Source organism: Rhamphochromis sp. 'chilingali', assembly GCF_963969265.1.
Source record: "Rhamphochromis sp. 'chilingali' genome assembly, chromosome: 2".
In the NCBI taxonomy this organism is placed as follows: domain Eukaryota; kingdom Metazoa; phylum Chordata; class Actinopteri; order Cichliformes; family Cichlidae; genus Rhamphochromis; species Rhamphochromis sp. 'chilingali'.
In genome coordinates, this window is record NC_137930.1 from 12,768,467 (window position 1) to 12,790,144 (window position 21,678).

The window sequence follows — 21,678 nt, forward strand, 5'->3', positions numbered from 1 at the left end:
TAGAGCCTTTATCATTAGTTTGTGTGTATAGAAGTAAAATAGGAAATGTCCCTGTTCAAGGACTACTTCAGCATTTCTTAGTATAAGAACTAAAACCCGGGAAAACAGCTATTTAAGCACGGTTAAAGATCAGTAAGTAACATGTTGTATCCCATTTCCATAGACCATACAAAACTTAAGGTGTCAAGCAGAATCCAGTCATACTGTAGAAAATGCTTTCCTGTTTCCAGTATTTATGAGAACTTTTCAAACAATTCGTCAAAGACTTTCACTTCTACAATGTATGGCCTGCAAACTATATGGACAAAGTATTGGGGTACCTCGTAATCTTTAATTTCAGGTTTTGTCAGTGTGCATGCCACAGGGTAATAAAACTGGACACCAAGCTATGCATACTTTTTCCATATACACTATTAAGTGTATATGTATGCATAAAGTACAAAATAATACATTTTATCTCTTCAAGTGTCTAGCCATTTGTGATTAAAACATTCACGTTTAGATCCATTTAAGGTCCACCTGAAGATGTTCAGTTTTCAATGAATAAAATGTTATTATATGAGCACTATAAATAATAACTGTTTTAAAACAGCTGCTCTGGTGGTTAATCCTACTAGAGGATCAGCAGACAGACCTATCACGAAATTATACATACCGAGAATTCCATTTATACTAGTGTTTTTAAAAGGGAACTAATACATTAGATGTATTCTTGGCCACCAAAGTAGTTTTTGTCAGGGTTCCTGGGTGGTTCACCAGCTGTATTCAGTTCATGTTCAGTTTATGTTCCACATTCATATTTCCCGCTTCACCGTGCCACCCCTCTGTTTCAGTGTCATTAGTTCTACTTCCTGTTTCATTATGTTCAGCTGTGTTCTCACCGGTCCCTAATCATCATCATTAGCCAGTGTACTTAAGTCCTCAGTTTCATCCTGGTCTTTGTCGTCTCATTGATGTTAATGTTGTCTACTCTGTACGTGTGTTCAGTTCAGCCAGTCATTTCAGTTCAGCGAGCCATCTTATGTTCAGCTCACCTGCTCGTCATAATAAGCACCAGCCTTCACCTACCTGTGAGTCCAGCGTTTAGGTCCTCCTTTCCTAGCATCCACACAACACCCCTGACAGTTTTGGGTGATTTGTGGTTTTAAAAGATTCTCATTTGTTTTATACTGAGCCTTGGTGCAAGCTCTCAGTTCATTCACTATCTGAAACAAGCTGTTTTAACTCGCTCCCCCCTTAAATTCGATTTCTTTTCATTTGTTGTCCCTTAAGCAAGTTTAAACCGAAGCAAAATGGGACTTATGCAGCTATAGCCAGAGCTGTGTCCCCTTGGTGTCCCTGAGGTAACCACTTACACTGTAATGAGTAATCTTGTGGCCCAGACTGACCACGTACCTACACCAAGCGGAAAATGTGAAGATTTCACTCGATTGCAAAAGTACTTTATGCCTTTGGAAGCAGCAAGTTACTAGTGCTTTACTAAAATGTCTAAGGAAAGAACAAGATAAGATGTTCTGAACTGCTTTGTCATCCTCTAAGATGCTGTTTTGCACCAAAATACAAAACAATGTGTAACCTTCATTTCAGATAATGTGTGACTCACAGTTTAAAAACACTGGCATCTCTTGTGATCTGTACTCATTTTTGCATCTCATGTACTTGAGCTGTGCTGTGAGTTCATCTGCCAGTGCTGAGTTAAACTTACAGAAAAACAGTAGCTAACTGTGTGCCTTATTAAGCAAATATTTAGAGCAGGTCAAAACCTCATCGTATTGTCGGTTTTGCCCTCAGACTTACTGGGATCACTCTCTCCAAACAAACACTGAAGTTCTTCTTCTCATTAAATTTCAGTTTCTTGAGGGCCACTCGTGTCTCTCCTATGAATTCATTGTGTCCAAACTTGTCCTCGTCACTCACCGAAAGCCTGCAAACAACAAACGATGCACTCCATGAAAGCTTTTATTTTGATATAAGTAGCAAATCAGTGTTAAAGTATGTAAAAGTCGTTCATACCGGAGGGTTTTGCGTGACATTTCTTCATCTGTGATGCCATGGTAAACCAGGGTTTCATTCCAAACAGGATTCAAGGTGTTTTTAAGTGTCTTGGTACGAAGCTTATTAGACTAAAGATAAGAAATTCAGATGAATTTCTCAAGTAATAAAAGAAACTGAGGAATAACTGAGAACCAATGCCCATCAGAACATCAAACACTTAGCTCAAAGCAAACTGATTATTCTATTTCACTCAAAATGACACAGTACTCCTATCAGCGATGTACCAGCCAACCTAAATTTAAGGCTATGAGCATTAGTCAGTTTGTTATTGCAATATTATATAATATAAGAGCATTTCAAATCAAATAAATTCACCAAAACACCATCTTCTCAAACAGGATTGTCATTAGGAGCTTTCTAACACTGTATTTACATTTATTGGGTCACATTGCGTACATCCCATCCTCCAATTTCCTGCTAATGTCAATTTCTGTTAAATTAATACAGTTGGTGAAACAGTTAATCAATCCTCTGCTGAATTTATAAATTTTCTTAATTATAAAGAAATGAACAGTCTTAACATTTCCATCGTAGCTTAATTTTAACGGAGAGAAAAATCCAGAAAAAAATCACACATTTTTTCTGTTTGCAAATTTACAAAACCCTCTGAATCTTTACGGTTTTTCAACTGCTCCTCGGCAATTTGAAGCTATGATCTCTCCATAGATTTTTTAAATAATTGAAGTCTGGCGACTGGTGTGGTCACTCCATGATCTTAATGTGCTTCTTCTTTAGCAACTCCTTTTGTTGTGATATGCTTTGGGTCATTGTTATGCTAGAAGATCCATCCATGTGTTTTGGCTGAGGGAAGGAGGTTGTCGTCCAAAATTTTAAGGTTCCCTAATGGACAGGTAATCTGTGTGTCTTGTGGGTGCTGCAATATTTCAATTACAATCTAGTGTCTTACCAATGGTGTTCTGGGTGACTGTGGTGTCAAATGTCTTCAGATCATTAACAAGGTCCTCCCATGTAGCTTTTTGGCTGATTCAGCACCTTTGTCATTATCATTCTCACCAGGCAAGATCTTGCATTGAGCTTGAGGGTGACCGATGGTCATTTTATAGTCTTCCATTTCCAAATAATTGCATCAGCAGTTGTCACCTTTTCACTAAGCTTCTTGCTGATGGTCTTGTGACCCACTGTAGCCTTAGCGCAGGTCTACAGTCTTCTCACTGATTTCCTTTGACAGCTCTTTGTTCTTGCCCATGGTGGTGGCGAGGTTGGAATGGAAGAAACTGATTTTGGGGACACGCGTGCTTTATAACAAATTGAGATCAGGAATATCTAAAAAATGATTAACTGATTGACTGTAATCTGAGAGCCACACAGGTACACAGCAAATCTGTGGGAGCCAAAATTATTGGGGTGGGGTGGGGGGTTGAATTCTGCAAAATGTACAAATTCAGCAGGGAATCAAATAATTACTTCCTACCCTGTATATAGGCAACATTTTCCTGGCTATTCTGCCATATTTATTTGTACATAAAGATTAGCTTGTTGTTTTTAAAATCTTACTTCTTAAATGAGTAAAATAAATAAGTAAGCATGTAAATACCTTACTGGCTCCAGGTAACAGGTGCAGCTTAACATATGGGTCTGCAAGTCCATTTGAGTCCATTGCTTTTAAACCCTGAAAAAAACAAGAAACACAATGCTTGGATTCATTCGAGATGAAAATATTATTATTATATTATTATTTTTGTTTGTTTTTATTGTTAACGTCTCTCTTATATCCCATTTTACCTTGTTCTGTCTTGTGTATACACTGTATTTAAATATGGATGTAAGTTCAGGGTTTGAAAATGAAGCCTGCCAGAAGTGTTTTAAACCTCCCAGTGACCAAAAAGAAGGCTTTGTGTAAACAGCCTTCAGCTCCTTTGTCTCAGTAAACATTTTTCTATAGATTTTATGGCCTTAATCATCCATCCATCCATTCGCTTCTGCTTATCCTTTTCAGGGTCGCGGGGGGCGCTGGAGCCTATCCCAGCTGTCATAGGGCGAGAGGCAGGGTACAACCTGGACAGGTCGCCAGTCTGTCGCAGGGCTAACACACAGGGACAGACAACCATTCGCGCTCACATTCATTCGCACCTAATAACAATTTGGATTATCCAATTAACCTATCCCCACAAGCTGCATGTCTTTGGACGGTGGGAGGAAGCCGGAGTACCCGGAGGGAACCCACGCAGACAGACCCCGGCCTGATGTTGGAATTGAACTCAGGACCTTCATGCTGTGCGGCAACAGTGCTAACCACCGTGCCACCGTGCTGGCCTTAATCAATAGTTTCAAATAACTTCAAATCTTCTTGAATACAACATCATGTGTAGTTTCTAAATTATGGCTCCCATTAGTGTCTACAGTGATGACAAAGCATTGCATGCTCTATGTGACCCACTTTGAGATTGACAAGTCTCAAAGTAGACTCAGTCTCTGTGCTTGTGACATCGGGTTTCAGAATGCTCAATGAAAACATTAAGCTCCTTATTTCTTCTTGTCTATTCTCATTTCTTCTTGACATGGCATGTCTTGTCCCAATTGTCCCTTCTTGTTCTTCTTGTCTCATTCTGTCCTGTCCATTATTAGTTTGGTTGGACCTGAGATGTTTTGTTTTGGCACATATTTTCCTGTGTTGTATTGTGTCCTTTTGTCTTCTCCTTTCAAGTACTCGTTTACCTTGTCCCACTTTATAATTTTTATGTTGTTGCTTTTCCAGCCATCACCTTAAATGTTTTGTTTTGTCTTATCTTCTATATGGTCTGTTTTTATGAGATGAGATGAGATGAGATGAGATAGCCTTTATTTGTCAGTTGCAGGTCTTTTGCCCACAACCGAGATGACAGACCTTGCCGACCATACATACAATACACAAACATCACATTGGGGAGACAGGTCAGGCTAGGTAGCGAGGAAAAAAACATCGAAATGTGTAACACAAAAGGATAATACAGGAATGCACAGATATCAACACAACATAGCACAATAAACACAGACAAGCAACATGGGAAAGTGTTCCAGTGTGTACATCTGATCTGGGATCGCTGCAATCTTCGACTGCGCCTCCAGCTGACCCGATGTCCACATCAGAGGGGAGGTAAGTGTTGGAGGTGGCGTTGGATCCGGGGTAGGGAGGGTGATGCGTCAGTGAGTGCTTATCAGTATCAGTATATGTATGTGTGTGCGTGTCCATAGTTCAGCTGAGACAGTGTCCTTCGCCCTGCCAGGCTAAGTAAACAGTCTTCCAGCCAACCCAGGTGGCCTTGCATGGAATGGGAAGGAACAGACTCAACACAGTCGTTATCAGGGAGTTTTTGTTCGGCTCCAGCCTTGAGCCCACAGCTGGCGCCAAAGGGGTAGCTGGATTGTGATGGTAATTTTTCTTTTGCAACAACTCGTGAGAATTTCAAAGCTGTTCTTTAACACTCCGACACTGGTCTCTCAATCTCCCGTTGGAAAACCGCGAGCTTCCCCATGATGGTATCAAACTTGCGTTCCGTGGTGTTGTCATTCTTTTGCTCAGAGAGCCGATTCTGAGAACTCACGACTGCAGTCAGCTGTTCCACGATGTAATCCAACTTAACAAAGGTGTTATTCTTAGCAGGCCTCTCCTTGATGTAATCCAATGTACACTCAGAGGTGTTATTCTGAGTATTCACGGCAGCTGTAAGAGTCTCCAAGGTCTTATCCATGCTGCTCTCAATGAGCCTGTTCTGAGAAGTTGCGCCTCGTCCCATCGTTTCAATCCCAGCAGGCAGCCTTGGGGGGGTTTGAACAGCCGGTTCCGCTTTCTTAATTCCAGTGTTGGGGAGTAACGGAATACATGTACCGCCGTTACGTATTTAAAATACAAAATATGAGTAACTGTATTCCGTTACAGTTACCGTTTAAAAAGGTGGTATTCAGAATACAGTTACTTTGTTGAAATAAATGGATTACACTGCGGTACTTTCCTGTTTCATATTGTCGCGGGTCAGGACTGTTTGGGTTTTGTTTGACAGCTACGTTCTTTTGTTCCAGGCGGCAGCGTTACGGTTGCCATGGTTACAGGGCGACGCTCTCTCTCTCTCTCTGCGACTGTGTGTTTCCTGGGTGAGAGAGCGCATTTCCTTGTTGTTGTTGTTGTGCTAAGCTAACAGGCAGAATGCTACAAGCATAGCTCTAAAGAATGTAGCATCATGGGCAGTGTAGTCCGTGTTGCAGGGAGAATGGACTGCCATACCCGTTATATGTCTGTGAGCGCGAGGAGGGAGAAAAAGGGGAGTGGAAAGGTACGAGTTGTCATCGAGCAAAAACTGGAGCTGGAAGCATGTAAATATAATAATAACCACTTCAGCCAAGAAGAGTGCCTGACGAGCCCAGTTGTAAGTAAGCTATTAAGACTCGACTGTACACCGTGTTCGTGTTTTCCTCCGAAAACAATAAGTTCCATTGGAGCAGCCTTTCAACGCCTCTCTCTGTCTCTCGCAAGAAAAGTTGACCCACACAACAAAGTAAAGCTATTTTTCGGCTACGAGCCGACACGGACCCCGCCGTATTAGTCAGAGGTCCCTTTACTACAGTTCGGAGTTGCGGACCTTCAGTAATAGTAATAAATCACCCAGCAATAGTACATTCACGTTGTTGTAAAAAGCATGATAATATATTAAGTAATCCAAAGTATTCAGAATACGTTACTGTCATTGAGTAACGTAACGGAATACGTTACAGAATACATTTTGGGGCATGTATTCTGTATTCTGTAATGGAATACATTTTAAAAGTAACCTTCCCAACACTGCTTAATTCTCAGATAAGCCAGGGCCAAGCCAGCTCCGATCAGCAAAAACCCTGTTATCACGGTTCCGAATAGGTAGATATCTTCAGCGTCCTCGATCGACAGTCCCGCCAGGCACACGATCCTCCATGTCTGCCACCCGTCCATCGTGTATCCGGCAGGGAAAGTCCCTCCAGGGCACTCGGGCTCTCCCGAGCCCAGACTTCTCGTTGAGAAAAGGGTGTCAATAGCATTCAGAGACCAGTTGATCAAATCCATAATTCTCTTTAGGTTTTAGAAACAGACTGTGAGAGAGTGTTCCAGGGAAAGTAATACAAAAAACACAAGACTAGACAAGGACATAAAAACTAAGCAGGGAAGATAAGGGAGAGGAGAGGAGAAAAAGTGCGTCCGCCTCCTCCGAGAGCCAAAACACAGATTTTATCTTGTCTAATCTGTCTGTATAATATTATTATTACTATATCATTTCCAATCTTCATTAATAATGGATTGCATTTATATAGCACTTTTCGAGACCCTCTAAGCACTTTATAATTCCACTATTCATTCACTCTCACGTTCACACACTGGTGGAGGCAAGCTACAGTTGTAGCCACAGCTGCCCTGGGGCAGACTGACAGAAGCGAGGCTGCCATATTGCGCCATCGGCCCCTCTGGCCATCACCAGTAGGCGGTAGGTGAAGTGTCTTGTCCAAGGACACAACGACCAAGACAGACAGAGCTGGGGATCAAACCGGCAACCTTCCGGTTACAAGATGAGCTTCCCAACCCCCTGAACCACGTTGCCCGAATTACTTATCTTGTCCTATTTTAACTGATCTTTTATTTTGTGTTGTTATCTCATTTCTATTCATACATGTGTATGAGCGTTCACCTTAGCTTTAACAATACCGCAGTGTAGTGCATGGTTCTCCTGTTCATAGAGTAGAGTGAACTCCAGAGATCCCAGAGTGGCTGTAAGAAACACACAGACATACACGTTGCAAAAAATAAAAGTAATAATACATTTGTCTTCAACAAATAAAGGTTTTAAATTTTGAGGAATAATCTTACTGGCATCATCTGAGTCATAGTCATTGTTGTCTTCCTCTGTTTGATCTGGTGGGGGTCTGGGAGGAGCAGGGTTGTTGGCAGGTGGGTTAACAGGTGGACCAACTCTGGAGACAGGCTTATGAGATGAAACAGAGCCAGAGATAACAGGTGGTCTTTTTTCCTCCACAGCTGGAAGGGGCAATGTTTCTTGTCTTTCCGCGTGATGGTTCTCCATACCTGCAGCAGGTACTTGAGATTTTATAAAATATAATCAGCAGTTAACACAATCTGAAGTGTCTTTTTATGTATCAGTGTTCATTTGGAACATTTAGAAATTAGCCTTGTAGTGCTGGGCTTATTCTTAGAAGGATCAGTGTGACTTTACCTGAGTTAGGGGTTGTGTGCTCTGTGTTTGCCTGAGGTGGTTTGGAGGCTGACACATGTCTCTCTGTCTTCATTACAGCGGCTGGATGGGAATGACCCTCATTACAACTGTCAGCTGTTGTTTTTGCTGTCTGTTCCCATTGTTCTGATCCAAAAGACTTGTGCTGCTGTGACCCTGCAATGCGCTCTGGGAGTCAAAGTAAGATTATCATCACTGTTAGAATAATGTTTCACTTCAATAGATGCATTACCGAATGGGACTGCCAGGTCCCCCTGGGACCACTAATATTTCATGGTGGAAAGTTACAACTCCAAAAGACAGAAAATAACCACAAAGAGACCAAAAAACCCCCAAAAATTAGTAAAGTGGTCACAAAGAACTTAAGTACCTCTACCTTTGACACATTGCACCATACTGCTTCAGCTCCTCATGTGGGTGGTGGGTGCAGGACCAACCAGAGCCAAGCTGGGCCCTGTGGGTTAGGGCCTAGTCACCAGCACTCTCCCCCAGGTCTGACTCCAGGAGACTCCCAGTAACCCTGATCCAAGCAAACTACCATTGCCATGCCATTGATATCTTCTGAATTGTACTTAGTTTGGCCCTCACCTCAGGTGAGCAATCAGGTTGCTTTGGGAAACCCAACCAGAGACAAATTGCTCTGGTATCATTAGGGATCAACCTCTACCACAATAAGGTGGCAATTTTTCCATTTTTTTTTTTTGTCTGACAACACCTTCAAAAACAAGGAGATGCATCCCAAGATGTTTATACGCTAATTCAGCTTTTAAATAAAAATAAAATAAAAGAAGCATATCTCTGGCATAAGATCAAAAGACAACTCGTATTTAGCTCTTATGGTTTTTATCAGTTCTTAAGAGGCATATCTGAAAACCCATGCACAAATGTGAGAAACATTCACTTCCAAAAAAATACCGTATCCCTGATGTGATCCACTGTAGCCTGCTGGAGTAGAGCAGTTTTCTGTGCTCGACTGTCCAGGTCTGGACAGAGGAAGGGGGGCAGGCAGACCCAGTTGCTCTCTTCCTTTAAAGAACCAAGCTCCTGAACGCTTCTGTACCTGCAGTAACACAAAGATTTGCATCACTGGAATATTTTCCAAGAATGGAAATGGCTCACACAATTCAAACATGTGTAACATGTGTTACAGGGACAGTGCTTTGGCAGATATTGTATAGACATACTGTGTTTTTAAGCATAGCTGAAGTCAGTTTCTAGTGGCCAAAATTTTAACTCCAATTTATTTATTTAATTTGAATTCTTTTATTTGATGCAAAAACATGACCTCTTTGTATCTGCAGTATTACTGAGTACTTATTCTGTATGAATGATAGGAATGAGCATTTGTTTAAAGAGTTTGGGCTCCCCAGGGCAGCGACCTCAGCAAGCACAACATCATCATAAAAACAGAATTGTGTAACAGTATTATCGTGACAAAAGACTAATGGCAGACTAATGTGGCACAACATGGAATCTGTTCTTCATCATTCCTTTTCCTTCACCTCTATCTGTTCATTGCAGATCTGGCACAGCCACACAGGGCATGTCCTGCTGTTGCTTGAAATTCCACACTTGGTACACATATGCTGCGGGAAAGGAAAAATAGACATTAAGACATACTCGTGCACAGAGTTGCAGTGTCACACAGATTTAGTCTTCAACAGCAGGTGCGCATAAAACATAGGTGTCAAACTCTGGCCCGTGGGCCAAATTTGGCCCGCAGCCTAATTACATTTGGCCCGCGAAGCCATACCAAATTACTATTAGAGCTGGCCTACTGGTATTATACAGCTAATATACAGGGAGTGCAGAATTATTAGGCAAATGAGTATTTTGTCCACATCATCCTCTTCATGCATGTTGTCTTACTCCAAGCTGTATAGGCTCGAAAGCCTACTACCAATTAAGCATATTAGGTGATGTGCATCTCTGTAATGAGAAGGGGTGTGGTCTAATGACATCAACACCCTATATCAGGTGTGCATAATTATTAGGCAACTTCCTTTCCTTTGGCAAAATGGGTCAAAAGAAGGACTTGACAGGCTCAGACAAGTCAAAAATAGTGAGATATCTTGCAGAGGAATGCAGCAGTCTCAAAATTGCAAAGCTTCTGAAGCGTGATCATCGAATAATCAAGCATTTCATTCAAAATAGTCAACAGGGTCGCAAGAAGCGTGTGGAAAAACCAAGGCGCAAAATAACTGCCCATGAACTGAGAAAAGTCAAGCGTGCAGCTGCCAAGATGCCACTTGCCACCAGTTTGGCCATATTTCAGAGCTGCAACATCACTGGAGAGCCCAAAAGCACAAGGTGTGCAATACTCAGAGACATGGCCAAGGTAAGAAAGGCTGAAAGACGACCACCACTGAACAAGACACACAAGCTGAAACGTCAAGACTGGGCCAAGAAATATCTCAAGACTGGTTTTTCTAAGGTTTTATGGACTGATGAAATGAGAGTGAGTCTTGATGGGCCAGATGGATGGGCCCGTGGCTGGATTGGTAAAGGGCAGAGAGCTCCAGTCCGACTCAGACGCCAGCAAGGTAGAGGTGGAGTACTGGTTTGGGCTGGTATCATCAAAGATGAGCTTGTGGGGCCTTTTCGGGTTGAGGATGGAGTCAAGCTCAACTCCCAGTCCTACTGCCAGTTTCTGGAAGACACCTTCTTCAAGCAGTGGTACAGGAAGAAGTCTGCATCCTTCAAGAAAAACATGATTTTCATGCAGGACAATGCTCCATCACACGCGTCCAAGTACTCCACAGCGTGGCTGGCAAGAAAGGGTATAAAAGAAGAAAAACTAATGACATGGCCACCTTGTTCACCTGATCTGAACCCCATTGAGAACCTGTGGTCCATCATCAAATGTGAGATTTACAAGGAGGGAAAACAGTACACCTCTCTGAACAGTGTCTGGGAGGCTGTGGTTGCTGCTGCACGCAATGTTGATGGTGAACAGATCAAAACACTGACAGAATCCATGGATGGCAGGCTTTTGAGTGTCCTTGCAAAGAAAGGTGGCTATATTGGTCGCTGATTTGTTTTTGTTTTGTTTTTGAATGTCAGAAATGTATATTTGTGAATGTGGAGATGTTATATTGGTTTCACTGTATGTCTGTGAAGGTTCTCAGTCATCCAGGTCATCGTAGTCAAAGGAGCTTGCAAAGAAAAGCGTCTGGACTTCTTTAAGTTGCTTGAAGACGTTTCACCTCTCATCCGAGAAGCTTCTTCAGTTCTAAGGTCAAATGGTGGAGAGTCCCAGATATAAACCTAGTGGGAGTAACCCCCCACAGAGGGACAAAAGGACCCCCTGATGATCCTCTAATCGCCTGAGCCAAGGTGGGAAAGTGGGCGTGGGTCCCAATCAGCCAGAGTTTCGGGTGTGTTCATTGTGAAACCTGGCCCCACCTTATCATGCGAATTCCTGAGGTCAGATGGCCCAGGATGTGAGTGGGCGTTAAGGCGTCTGGGAAGGGATCTCAAAACTGGATTATAGATGGCAGAGAGTTGGTGTCGTAAACCCCCGCCTCTGTTCAAAGATGGTCGCTCACAGTGGACATAGATGGCTTCTTTCACTCCTCTTTCAAATCATCTGTCCTCTCTGTCCAAAATGTGAACATTGGCATCCTCGAAAGAGTGTCCTTTATCCTTAAGATGCAGATGGACTGCTGAGTCTTGTCCTGTGGACAAGTGGACAATCCAGTTTTGAGATCCCTTCCCAGACGCCTTAACGCCCACGTATGTCCAGATTTGTTTGCACATGGCCCAGCAGTTTTAAGAGCTGTTGAACAATATAGAAAACACCGTAAACAGCCAATGTGTCAGCTGTAAGAGAACATAGGAAAAATGTACAGAAAGTATTAAAATAATATCCCCTGTGATATCTGATTCTATTTGACATTATTGGATCATGTGAACTGATGCATCAGTTTGTAAGCTTTCCAACTGAGTCGTGTCACAGTGCTGGGATTTTTGATTTTTACTTAATGTTTATTTGATTAATTGTGCTTTTACATTTCTGCTCTAGGCACAGCTGTTTTACAGGATGGGTCATTTATATGGATACAGCGTAATAACATGGGAATGGTTGGTGATATTAAAGTCCTGTTTGTGGCACATTAGTATATGTGAGGGGGCAAACTCCTCAAGATGGGTGGTGACCATGGTGGCCATTTAGAAGTCGGCCATCTTGGATACAACTTTTGTTTTTTCAATATGAAGAGGGCCATGTGACACATCAAACTTATTGGTAATGTCACAAGAAAAACAATGGTGTGCTTGGTTTCAACGTAACTTTATTCTTTCATGAGTTATTTACAAGTTTCTGACCACTTATAAAATGAGTTCAATGTGCTGCCCATTGTGTTGGATTGTCAATGCAACCCTCTTCTCCCACTCTTCACACACTGATAGCAACACCGCAGGAGAAATGCCAGCACAGGCATCCAGTATCCATAGTTTCAGGTGCTGCACATCTTGTATCTTCACACCATAGACAATTGCCTTCAGGTGACACCAAAGATAAAAGTCTGAGGGGGTCAGATCGGGAGACCTTGGGGGCCATTCAACCAGCCCACGATGACCAATCCACTTTCCAGGAAACTGTTCATCTAGGAATGCTTGGACCTGGCACCCATAATGTGGTGGTGCACCATCTTGCTGGAAAAACTCAGGGAACGTGCCAGCTTCAGTGCATAAAGAGGGAAACACATAATCATGTAGCAATTTCAAATATCCAGTGGCCTTGAGGTTTCCATTGACGAAGAATGGACCCACTATCATTGTACCCCATATACCACACCAAACCATCACTTTTGTTGTTCCAACAGTCTTGGAGGGATCCATCCAATGTGGGTTAGTGTCAGACCAATAGCGGTGGTTTTGTTTGTTAACTTAACCATTCACATAAAAGTTTGCCTCATCACTGAACAAAATCTTCTGCGTGAACTGAGGGTCCTGTTCCAATTTTTGTTTTGCCCATTCTGCAAATTCTGTGCGCCGATCTGGGTCATCCTCGTTGAGATGCTGCAGTAGCTGGAGTTTGTAAGGGTGCCATTTGTGAGTAGCTAATATCCGCCGAAGGGATGTTCGACTAATGCCACTCTCCAGTGACGTGCAGCGAGTGCTACGCTGTGGGCTCTTGCTGAATGAAGCTAATAAAAATAATAATGGATTGGATTTATATAGCGCTTTTCAAGGCACCCAAAGCGCTTTACAATACCACTATTCATTCACTCTCACATTCATACACTGGTGGAGGCAAGCTACAGTTGTAGCCACAGCTGCCCTGGGGCAGACTGACAGAAGCGAGGCTGCCATATCGCGCCATCGGCCCCTCTGGCCAACACCAGTAGGCAAGTAGGGTAAAGTGTCTTGCCCAAGGACACAATGACCAGGAGAGAGAGCCCAGGGATCAAACCGGCAACCTTCCGGTTACAGATGCGATTCCCAACCCCCTGGGCCACGGTCGCCCCACAAGCTAGGACAGCCACTGATGTTTCTTCATTAGTGACAGTTTTCTTGCGTCCACATTTTGGCAAATCCAACACTGAACCAGTTTCACAAAACTTAGCAAGCAGTTTGCTAACTGTAGCATGGGAGATGGGTGGTCTCGTACGGTGTCTTGCATTGAAATCTGCTGCAATGACCCGGTTACTGCGTTCACCAGATATCAACACAATTTCGATCCGCTCCTCACGTGTTAACCTCTTCGACATGTCAATGGCTGTGAACACAGAGAAACTTTTAAATAACTCATGAAAGAATAAAGTTACTTTTAAACAAAGCACACCATTGTTTTTCTTGTGACATTACCAATATGTTTGATGTGTCACATGGCCCTCTTCCTATTGAAAAAACAAAAGTTGTATCCAAGATGGCCGACTTCTAAATGGCCACCATGGTCACCACCCATCTTGAGGAGTTTGCCCCCTCACATATACTAATGTGCCGCAAACAGGACTTTAATATCACCAACCATTCCCATTTTATCCATATAAATGGCCCACCCTGTACTTTGGTAAATGCTTTTCCTTATGTGTATTTTGTTGTTTTCCTTTCTGTCTTTTCCTTTCTGTCTTTGTCCAATCCCCTCCTGTGAGTCCGTAATTGTTTCCACCTATATCTCATTTTCCACTCAGCCTTGAGTGTGAAGACATGAGTTTCCCTCTATACTTGCACTCCCAGGTTTCCATCTCTGCCTTTTTCAGTTTAAGGACTTTGTATCCTGTCAGTATTTTGCAGCACATTTTGCTCACATCCTTTGTGAGTTTGTTAAATTAATTTTGTGCTGCATTTGGGTCCTCTTTTGAACTCTTAGGCCCAATGTCCACTGTCACAAATTTACAGACATTGAGTCATGTTTCCGTTAAAACCCTGGAGGATTCAGGACTGTCCCACTGTCAAATCATCAAGTGCATGAGGGCTCCCTGCAGTGTTGGCAATATGGGTGGGGCTTGGGGGACCGGGCTGTCCAAAAAGGTCGCTCTGCACCCTCAGCTAAATTCTACTGACACACTTTTACAGACATAAGTAAAATTTGTTCATATATTTTGGTAAAGAAAGAGTTGAATGAGCAGATCAATAGTGAGTCATTTCAGTAACAACCAAGCTTAGGTCAGAGATGCAGTATTAGAAGCTTAGTGCAGCTGCAGCGACAGTAAACTAGTACAAAGAAGTCACTGACCCCACCAGGGTGTCAGCTTTTATGTTTTTCGGTGTGATTTCTAGCATGACCTCACTTAAAAATGTGCACAAGTGCATTGAGGACCTGTCCTAGTGTAATGACTTCATCATTCCAGTGGTGCACTTTGACAAATTTCTCTGCACTTTTGTACTTCTGCCAACATTTCTATATGGGGGCACCACATGCCTGTTTATTCTTTATCCTTCAATTTGTTTTGCCTCTTTAGCCCATAAAGGTGGTCCAACGTTTAGTTTGCAATACTGTTTTAAGTAAAAATGTAACTGGTTTCCTATTGTTTATAAATGTAAGCAAACATGACATATGAGTGCAGACTCAGATGTACAAGTAGCATGTACACCTCTGTCTGTTTATTTCTTATATGACAAAGTAAAGTGACAGAAAAGCCAGCAAACCAACATGCCCCTCGACTTTGCCAAAGGAAATTACCGACAATGCATTGCACTAAATATGAGGTTTGAAATGCACATAGGAGGGGCAACCAACCTGAAAGTTGCAAGAAAACAGAAATGTATCTGACACTACAAGTATGTAGCAGATAATAAAGTGATTTAGCTTGCCAAATAATTTCAACTCTAAATATGATCCATGATACTAACTTATTGCCAATGTTAAACAGTGTTGTTTAACTGTCAGTTAAATCATTTTAAACCATAAAGCAAATATGTGTAACACTGCTACCTACAATAGCTTGAATTGTGGCTTTTAGCCAGTTAGCTGTAACTTAGCTGTGGTGCCTAATGTGTGTTTTTGGGAATGACTTTTTCATCATCTCTAAGTCAACTTCATTATACTCAAATATAAAGTAGAAACTGGTCTCCCGTTGTTACACAAGAAACATGACATACACTACATAAGTGCAAGGTGGTTGCGCTACTGCACGCAAATAGGAACAACACCTAAAGGCCATGGGATATCTTGTACTGTATATCATTAATCACAAAAAAGCACCAATGGTTTCCCATATATATATCATACAATATATATCATAAGAAAATTAGTATAGAACACAGGAAACAAGAATTCTGTTTAGGGGGTCCTGAATAAGCTTTATTTTCGTTTTTCATCTTTTTGTGACGTGGCAGATGTCCAAATGGTTGGTTATCACTCATTTAATTAATGTTTAACATCAGATTGTATTTTAGTATACATGTTCAATTATACAATTGACCAGAACTTAATATTAAACCCTAATTGTTTTCTTTACATTTGTTTCAAACTGGTGTCGCCCTTTTGTGGCTTTATGGGTCATAGTGACTTACAGTAATCACCACCTGAACTCTTCAACAACTTAAATGAATCAAGAAATTGCACTGGTTACTAAAAATGTCACATAAATCTCTGGAATACCATTAGGTAGAAGGATGAAGTAGAGCAGAATGTTAAAGAAAAGGTAATGAACCTGAAAGTTGTGCTTAAGTATAGTATTTGAGTAAATGTTACTTTCCAAGCAGTGGTAAAGAAAATTCCAGTCCAGGCACAGTCCCTTCAACCCCTATGAACAAAAGAAAGTAACAAAATCCACCTACTTTTTTGCACTGCACACAGAGGACAGCTGTGACCCCCTGTGGTCCAAACGACGCACCACACAGCAGACAGTGCATCTCTCCATCACCACACGCTGTCTTCTTGATATTATCCAGACGACTGGAAAGACGCCTGAGAGCACATGCAAATTATTATCAGCACAGGGACACAAACTTGGCACAGGTTTGTCACCAAAAAGTTGTTCATCTCAGTGAGCATCTGTGCATGGTTGGTGATGTGATTCAGTGCAACAGAGACAACGGTTTTCCATCTCACTCAATCCTCTCTTGCTCGATGGCCTCCATCATAGCTGCCCGAGCTAGCACACTGTTGATGATCTCCTTCTCCTCATCTGTGAGCTCCTCCCCTGGGGTGCCGCCAGGCATGTTCATTGTCCACCTAATTCTGCTGAACCCAAAGCGCACACACACAAACACACAGAACAGACACAGAGTACAAGTGACAAGCAAAGTGAAAATAAGACTCAGACAAATGGCCAAAACATCCAAAAAGTGCCTAAGTAAGGAGTGCTAGACACTAACATCAAAGCACAGCTGGAAACATGTTGGACTTGAAATAATACTGAGCAGCTGCAGTTGTTTTCATACACAATAACACAAATGATGTCCAATTTTTATTTTGCATCTTGTGACCAAAACCCACATAAAATAAGCCTTTTAATTAAGAGTGATCTGTGATCTGAAATCCATTAAAGTTTAAATGGTTCACAGATTCAGTGACAAGCCAGTGGGGATCAGTCACTTTTCTTGCAGGTCATACTCTAAGCTTGCTTCACATGACCTGGCCATTTTTTAAACTAAAGCTACGGAGAAAAGGCCAACAGAATATGCTTAATAAATGTAGTTAATTAATTAATCAGTTAGAACATTTTGGGACTGTTTTATCATCACATTTAATCCTACAAGATAGGATTGAATATTTTTTTTGTTTTATTCCTTGTTTATTTTTTCAACTGGGCCATGAGCTGCCAAAAAAGATCATTTCCCCCCCTGCGGGTAAATAAACTCAGCAGACATACAGGGGCATTTCCAGGATTTCTTGTTAATGTTGTTGCTCAGTGAAGACCAAAAACAAAAAAGGGGGGATGACCAAATAAGATTATGTGACACAGCACCAGTCTTAACAATAACACATTACAAAATAACACATTATACCCATTACTGTCATTACAGTAATGTGTTACAAAGTAACGTTACATCACATTTCTACAGTACTACAGTAATTTTTGTCGTTACTTGTGCTACAAGGGTCCCTCAGTTCTCTGCACCCTAGACTGAGAGCAAAAAAAAAGAACAAAAGATCAAACGTATTTCTTCCTGCACACTATAATCAGCTCTGTACCAGGATCAGGAGATATTATAGAATATCATCTTCCACCAATTTGGTCACAGAGTACATAAGTCCACTCAGTGCCAATGTGGAAGCTTCATATCAGTGTCGTCAAATTAAGACTAGCTGCAAACAAGAATCTTGCGGGTTTCTAAACATGTGTCTTTGGCATATGGCTGATAAGAACAATCTTAAAATTTCATTACAGAAAGTAAATATCTGGATTTTTAAACAGCTGTACTGAGACAAAGACAGACCAATAATTTAGTTTGTCACTCACAAGATGACTGTCTAAGAAATTTTACTGGCAAAAAAAGATGCCACTAGTGCAAATGCTGCTGGATGGTTGGAAAACCTCTGGCATATTCACTCGGAGAGCAGCAAAAATAATTTGGCCAATGAAAATCAAACTCATCAGTCTGTGAACTAAAGTGTTGGATTTTCCTGGGAAAGTGTCTATGGTGGTAATTTCAGTGACGGTGGGATTTTCTGGCGCAACCCACGCTTGCTCTGAAAAATGCATGTCTCTTAGATTTCTGACAGCAACAGTGTCAGTAATAATATCTTCACAAGATCGAGGCAGCAGCAGTTCTTGAAACCAGGCTGCACAGTTGGCCCTCCACAATTACAAGACCATGGGGCATAATGGGACATGGCTGGCTCCATCGGTGGACCGATGGTGATTTTTCGTTTTTATGGGCTGATGTTTTTTCTGGGTTTTTTGTAACGGTATAAACAATGAGAGGTGGTGGATTGACCAGATGCTGGCCGATGTGTAAAAATAACTCCGTTGTTTGGTGGTGGCTATGGCGGAGCTTCCACAGAGGCCAGCAGGTGGATAAGGGAAAGGGGAGGCAGGAGGAGGAGAGACCCGAGGCGGCCGCAGGTCCGAGTGTCAGGTGAACTGAACTTCAGGTAAGAAGTTATATGACCTGCAGTCTGTCTGGGTCAGATATAAACCAACTTTAGGGGTAGTTTATTTTCGTTGTGCTGACTTTTTACTGTCAGTTACAATAACTCGTACTGCGTGAGCTAGCATGACAGTTTCTATACAGCTGGGTGGGTGCTATGATGTTACCAATAGTGAACTTTATTTTATTCATAAGGTTAGTTAGTAGAGTTGCCAACCGTCCCATAAAAAAACGGAATCGTCCCGTATCCAGAGAAAATATTACGAGTTTTGTATTGAGCTGAAAGGAAACGCAGTATGTCCTGTACTTCAGCCAGAATGGAAAAAGACACAAAGCTGGAGTTATTCTGTCTTTACGCTGCACAGCTGCTTCTCCTTCTCTCATTCTCTCCCCCTCCCTCTCCTGTTGCTACTTCAGTCATGATCAGTGATCAGCTGATCAGCTTTTCTCTCTCATTTATTTATCGCCCACTTTGCACCAGAAAGAGGAAACCAGCGGATGTTGCGCTAAACAACAGCAGCACGTTTAAGCTTGATCAGCTGCTGTTAGAATTTATTTAATATTATTTTCTAGTATCTGCTGATGTTTGCTGGTAAAAGCTGCTGGTCATGATATCAGTTTGGATATGTGGTGAGAGGGAAACATGAAGATGAAACCAGGAGATGTCCTTACTGAATCATCAGAGCTGAACAGGTGATGGAGAAACAGCTTTATCTTTAGGTGACATGAATGAGTTGAAGGGAAGTTATGAACTGTTTCTGAGAGACAAATAACACCAGGATCCTTTGTAGCTGACAGCTGGTAACTATGCAGGGGCGGGTCTAGCAAAGTTTTGCCAGGGGGTCAGGTAGGGCATTAACAGGGAAAGGGGGGCACAAAGAAATACTTTTCTTTCTTGTTCTTATTTAAAATGTCTCGCTTTTAATAAATAATTATCTGAATCTTACAACCAAAGTTTTTATCTGACATAAAATGTATAGAAATCATACATATACCAACAAGACAGTGTATCACTGTCACAACAGCGTTTGCTTTCATTCAAAGGCCCTATGGCTTTAATACCTGGTCTCTTGTCAAAATGCCCGGGCCGATTTTTTGTCCCAGTCCAGCCCTGGCTGGTTCTCACCTGAGTTAACATCTAATTGGATCTGATAAACAACCGTGGAAAAAAGAAAAGAAAAACCTCAACATGTGGTCAGCAGGTCCCTCCATAATGATCATGTTTACGTCACTTAATGTATTATTCTAATTGCCTGTGGGCATTTTCTTTCCAACAAAATGAATGTTTGTAGTTTCAGTGGATTTAACAAGGATTCATTATTCATTCAATCACCACAACACTTCCTTACTTATAATTCTGCTCTGTCCAAGCTGTAAAGAAAGCTTTTCACCAATTTATAAAGATATTTAACTTTTGCAAGGTTTGATCAAGGTTATAGATGCTGCATGTATAATTGTCAAACACATCCCTTTGGGCTACATGGAACTCAAATGGCTGCTTTGCTAAACCTGGGATAATTATAAGATCAATTATAATCTACTTGCATCCTGCAGATTGTTCTTGTATGCATATTATAGAGTGAGGCAAACCTCAGCAATATGACCTTTTTTTCTTCTCTTTTTGTTAGACTTCTCTATTAACCACGGATGTGAATATGTGCCCTCTTGTCTTGAATGTCTCTTCATTGTTGTATGTTTGCTCTTTTACTTTACTAAAATTAAGGTAGCAACACTGCATTCAGCAAATTAGTTTTTTATCAGGTAAAAAACATTATCCAATATATGGCAGTCATTTGTTACTGAAAGAAGTTAAATCCTGTCTGAATTTTACACCAAACGCCTTTCCTGATCCAACCTCGGTTGTGTCTCTGGTTGAAATTAATCAAGTGGCCATTCACTTGCCAAGCAAATATGTAAAACACTACACTATGTCCAACAGATGCAAAGGAGCTCAAGACTCAACAGCCAACTCAAACAGTGTTACCATTAAGTTAATACGGTTGTGCCACATTCATAAACATTCACAACTCTGTATTTGGGGATGTACACATGGATCATGTGGAAAACTATGATGATGCAAATATTTAATAAATTCATGCAGCTTAAAGCAACAATATACAACTACACCGCCTGTTAACATCTTCTCTAATTCACTTGAGATTTTACTGATTTTGATTAATATCATCTTAAGGAGAATTTATTGTTTTAATGAAAAACTGCTTGTTTTTCAACATGCATATTACATCTTATATTTTATTCATGTTTTTCCTGCTGAAAGTGCACTTTAAAAGTGATTCACAGAATAACTAAATGGCAAGAATGAATAGAACAAGCTGACATCAATTCATATGAAGAAATTCAGAGTAATATATGTGACTGAGTGATATTTCCATTGAAAGCAGCTCACATTATTCTGCTTGTAAAGACATGACTGCAGGGTTTTCGCTGTCCATTCAACTTTCAGTGTGCCACGGTTGAAAAGGTACGCCTTTAAAAAGGTCTGAGAGGAGTTAATTTGGTTACCCATGATTTATGTGAGCTCGACCACACCTACTGCTATATTAGTGCTTCTGGCCATTAAAACCTGACTGTCTGCTGGTCCACAGGCACATAAATTCTGTACTTGTGCTTGAAAAAATGAGGCATTAATTGAAGCTGACTGCTGACTGTAGTAAGTGAACTGTTAGCAGTAATGTGTTGTTCAAGTCTGGACTGCAATGTGCATGCCTGAAGTCATTTTCACTGTAGAGTAGCACACTCATTATCTTTTGACAAGAACATTGTTAAGAGAAAAGAATGACCTCAACCTCTTGCTTCTGGACCAACCAGTCATTTTCCTGATCCTGCAGACTGCATCTCAATTCCAAGTAAGTACAGAAGGAAAATAGTTTTGCTCCACAGTTAGCACATTTTATTGTCCAAATTC

General features: G+C 41.4%; 1 protein-coding gene across 3 annotated transcripts in view; it reads right to left on the reverse strand.

Annotated features, from left to right (window-relative positions):
• Positions 1–21,678, reverse strand: part of rph3aa (rabphilin 3A homolog (mouse), a) — a 49,280-nt gene that overhangs the window by 6,865 nt on the left and 20,737 nt on the right. Inside the window, exons 2-11 of one of the 3 annotated variants that reach the window (XM_080876123.1) lie at positions 16,768–16,896; positions 16,494–16,623; positions 9,767–9,850; positions 9,180–9,324; positions 8,247–8,432; positions 7,883–8,110; positions 7,704–7,783; positions 3,611–3,685; positions 2,014–2,123; positions 1,798–1,924 (exon numbers count right to left, since the gene is read on the reverse strand). In XM_080876123.1, the coding sequence (XP_080732249.1) occupies positions 1,798–1,924; positions 2,014–2,123; positions 3,611–3,685; positions 7,704–7,783; positions 7,883–8,110; positions 8,247–8,432; positions 9,180–9,324; positions 9,767–9,850; positions 16,494–16,623; positions 16,768–16,896 (1,294 nt within the window). Of the gene's footprint in view, positions 1–1,797; positions 1,925–2,013; positions 2,124–3,610; positions 3,686–7,703; positions 7,784–7,882; positions 8,111–8,246; positions 8,433–9,179; positions 9,325–9,766; positions 9,851–16,493; positions 16,624–16,767; positions 16,900–21,678 lie in introns of all 3 variants that reach the window. The other 2 variants (XM_080876124.1, XM_080876122.1) reach the window with 2 other exon arrangements.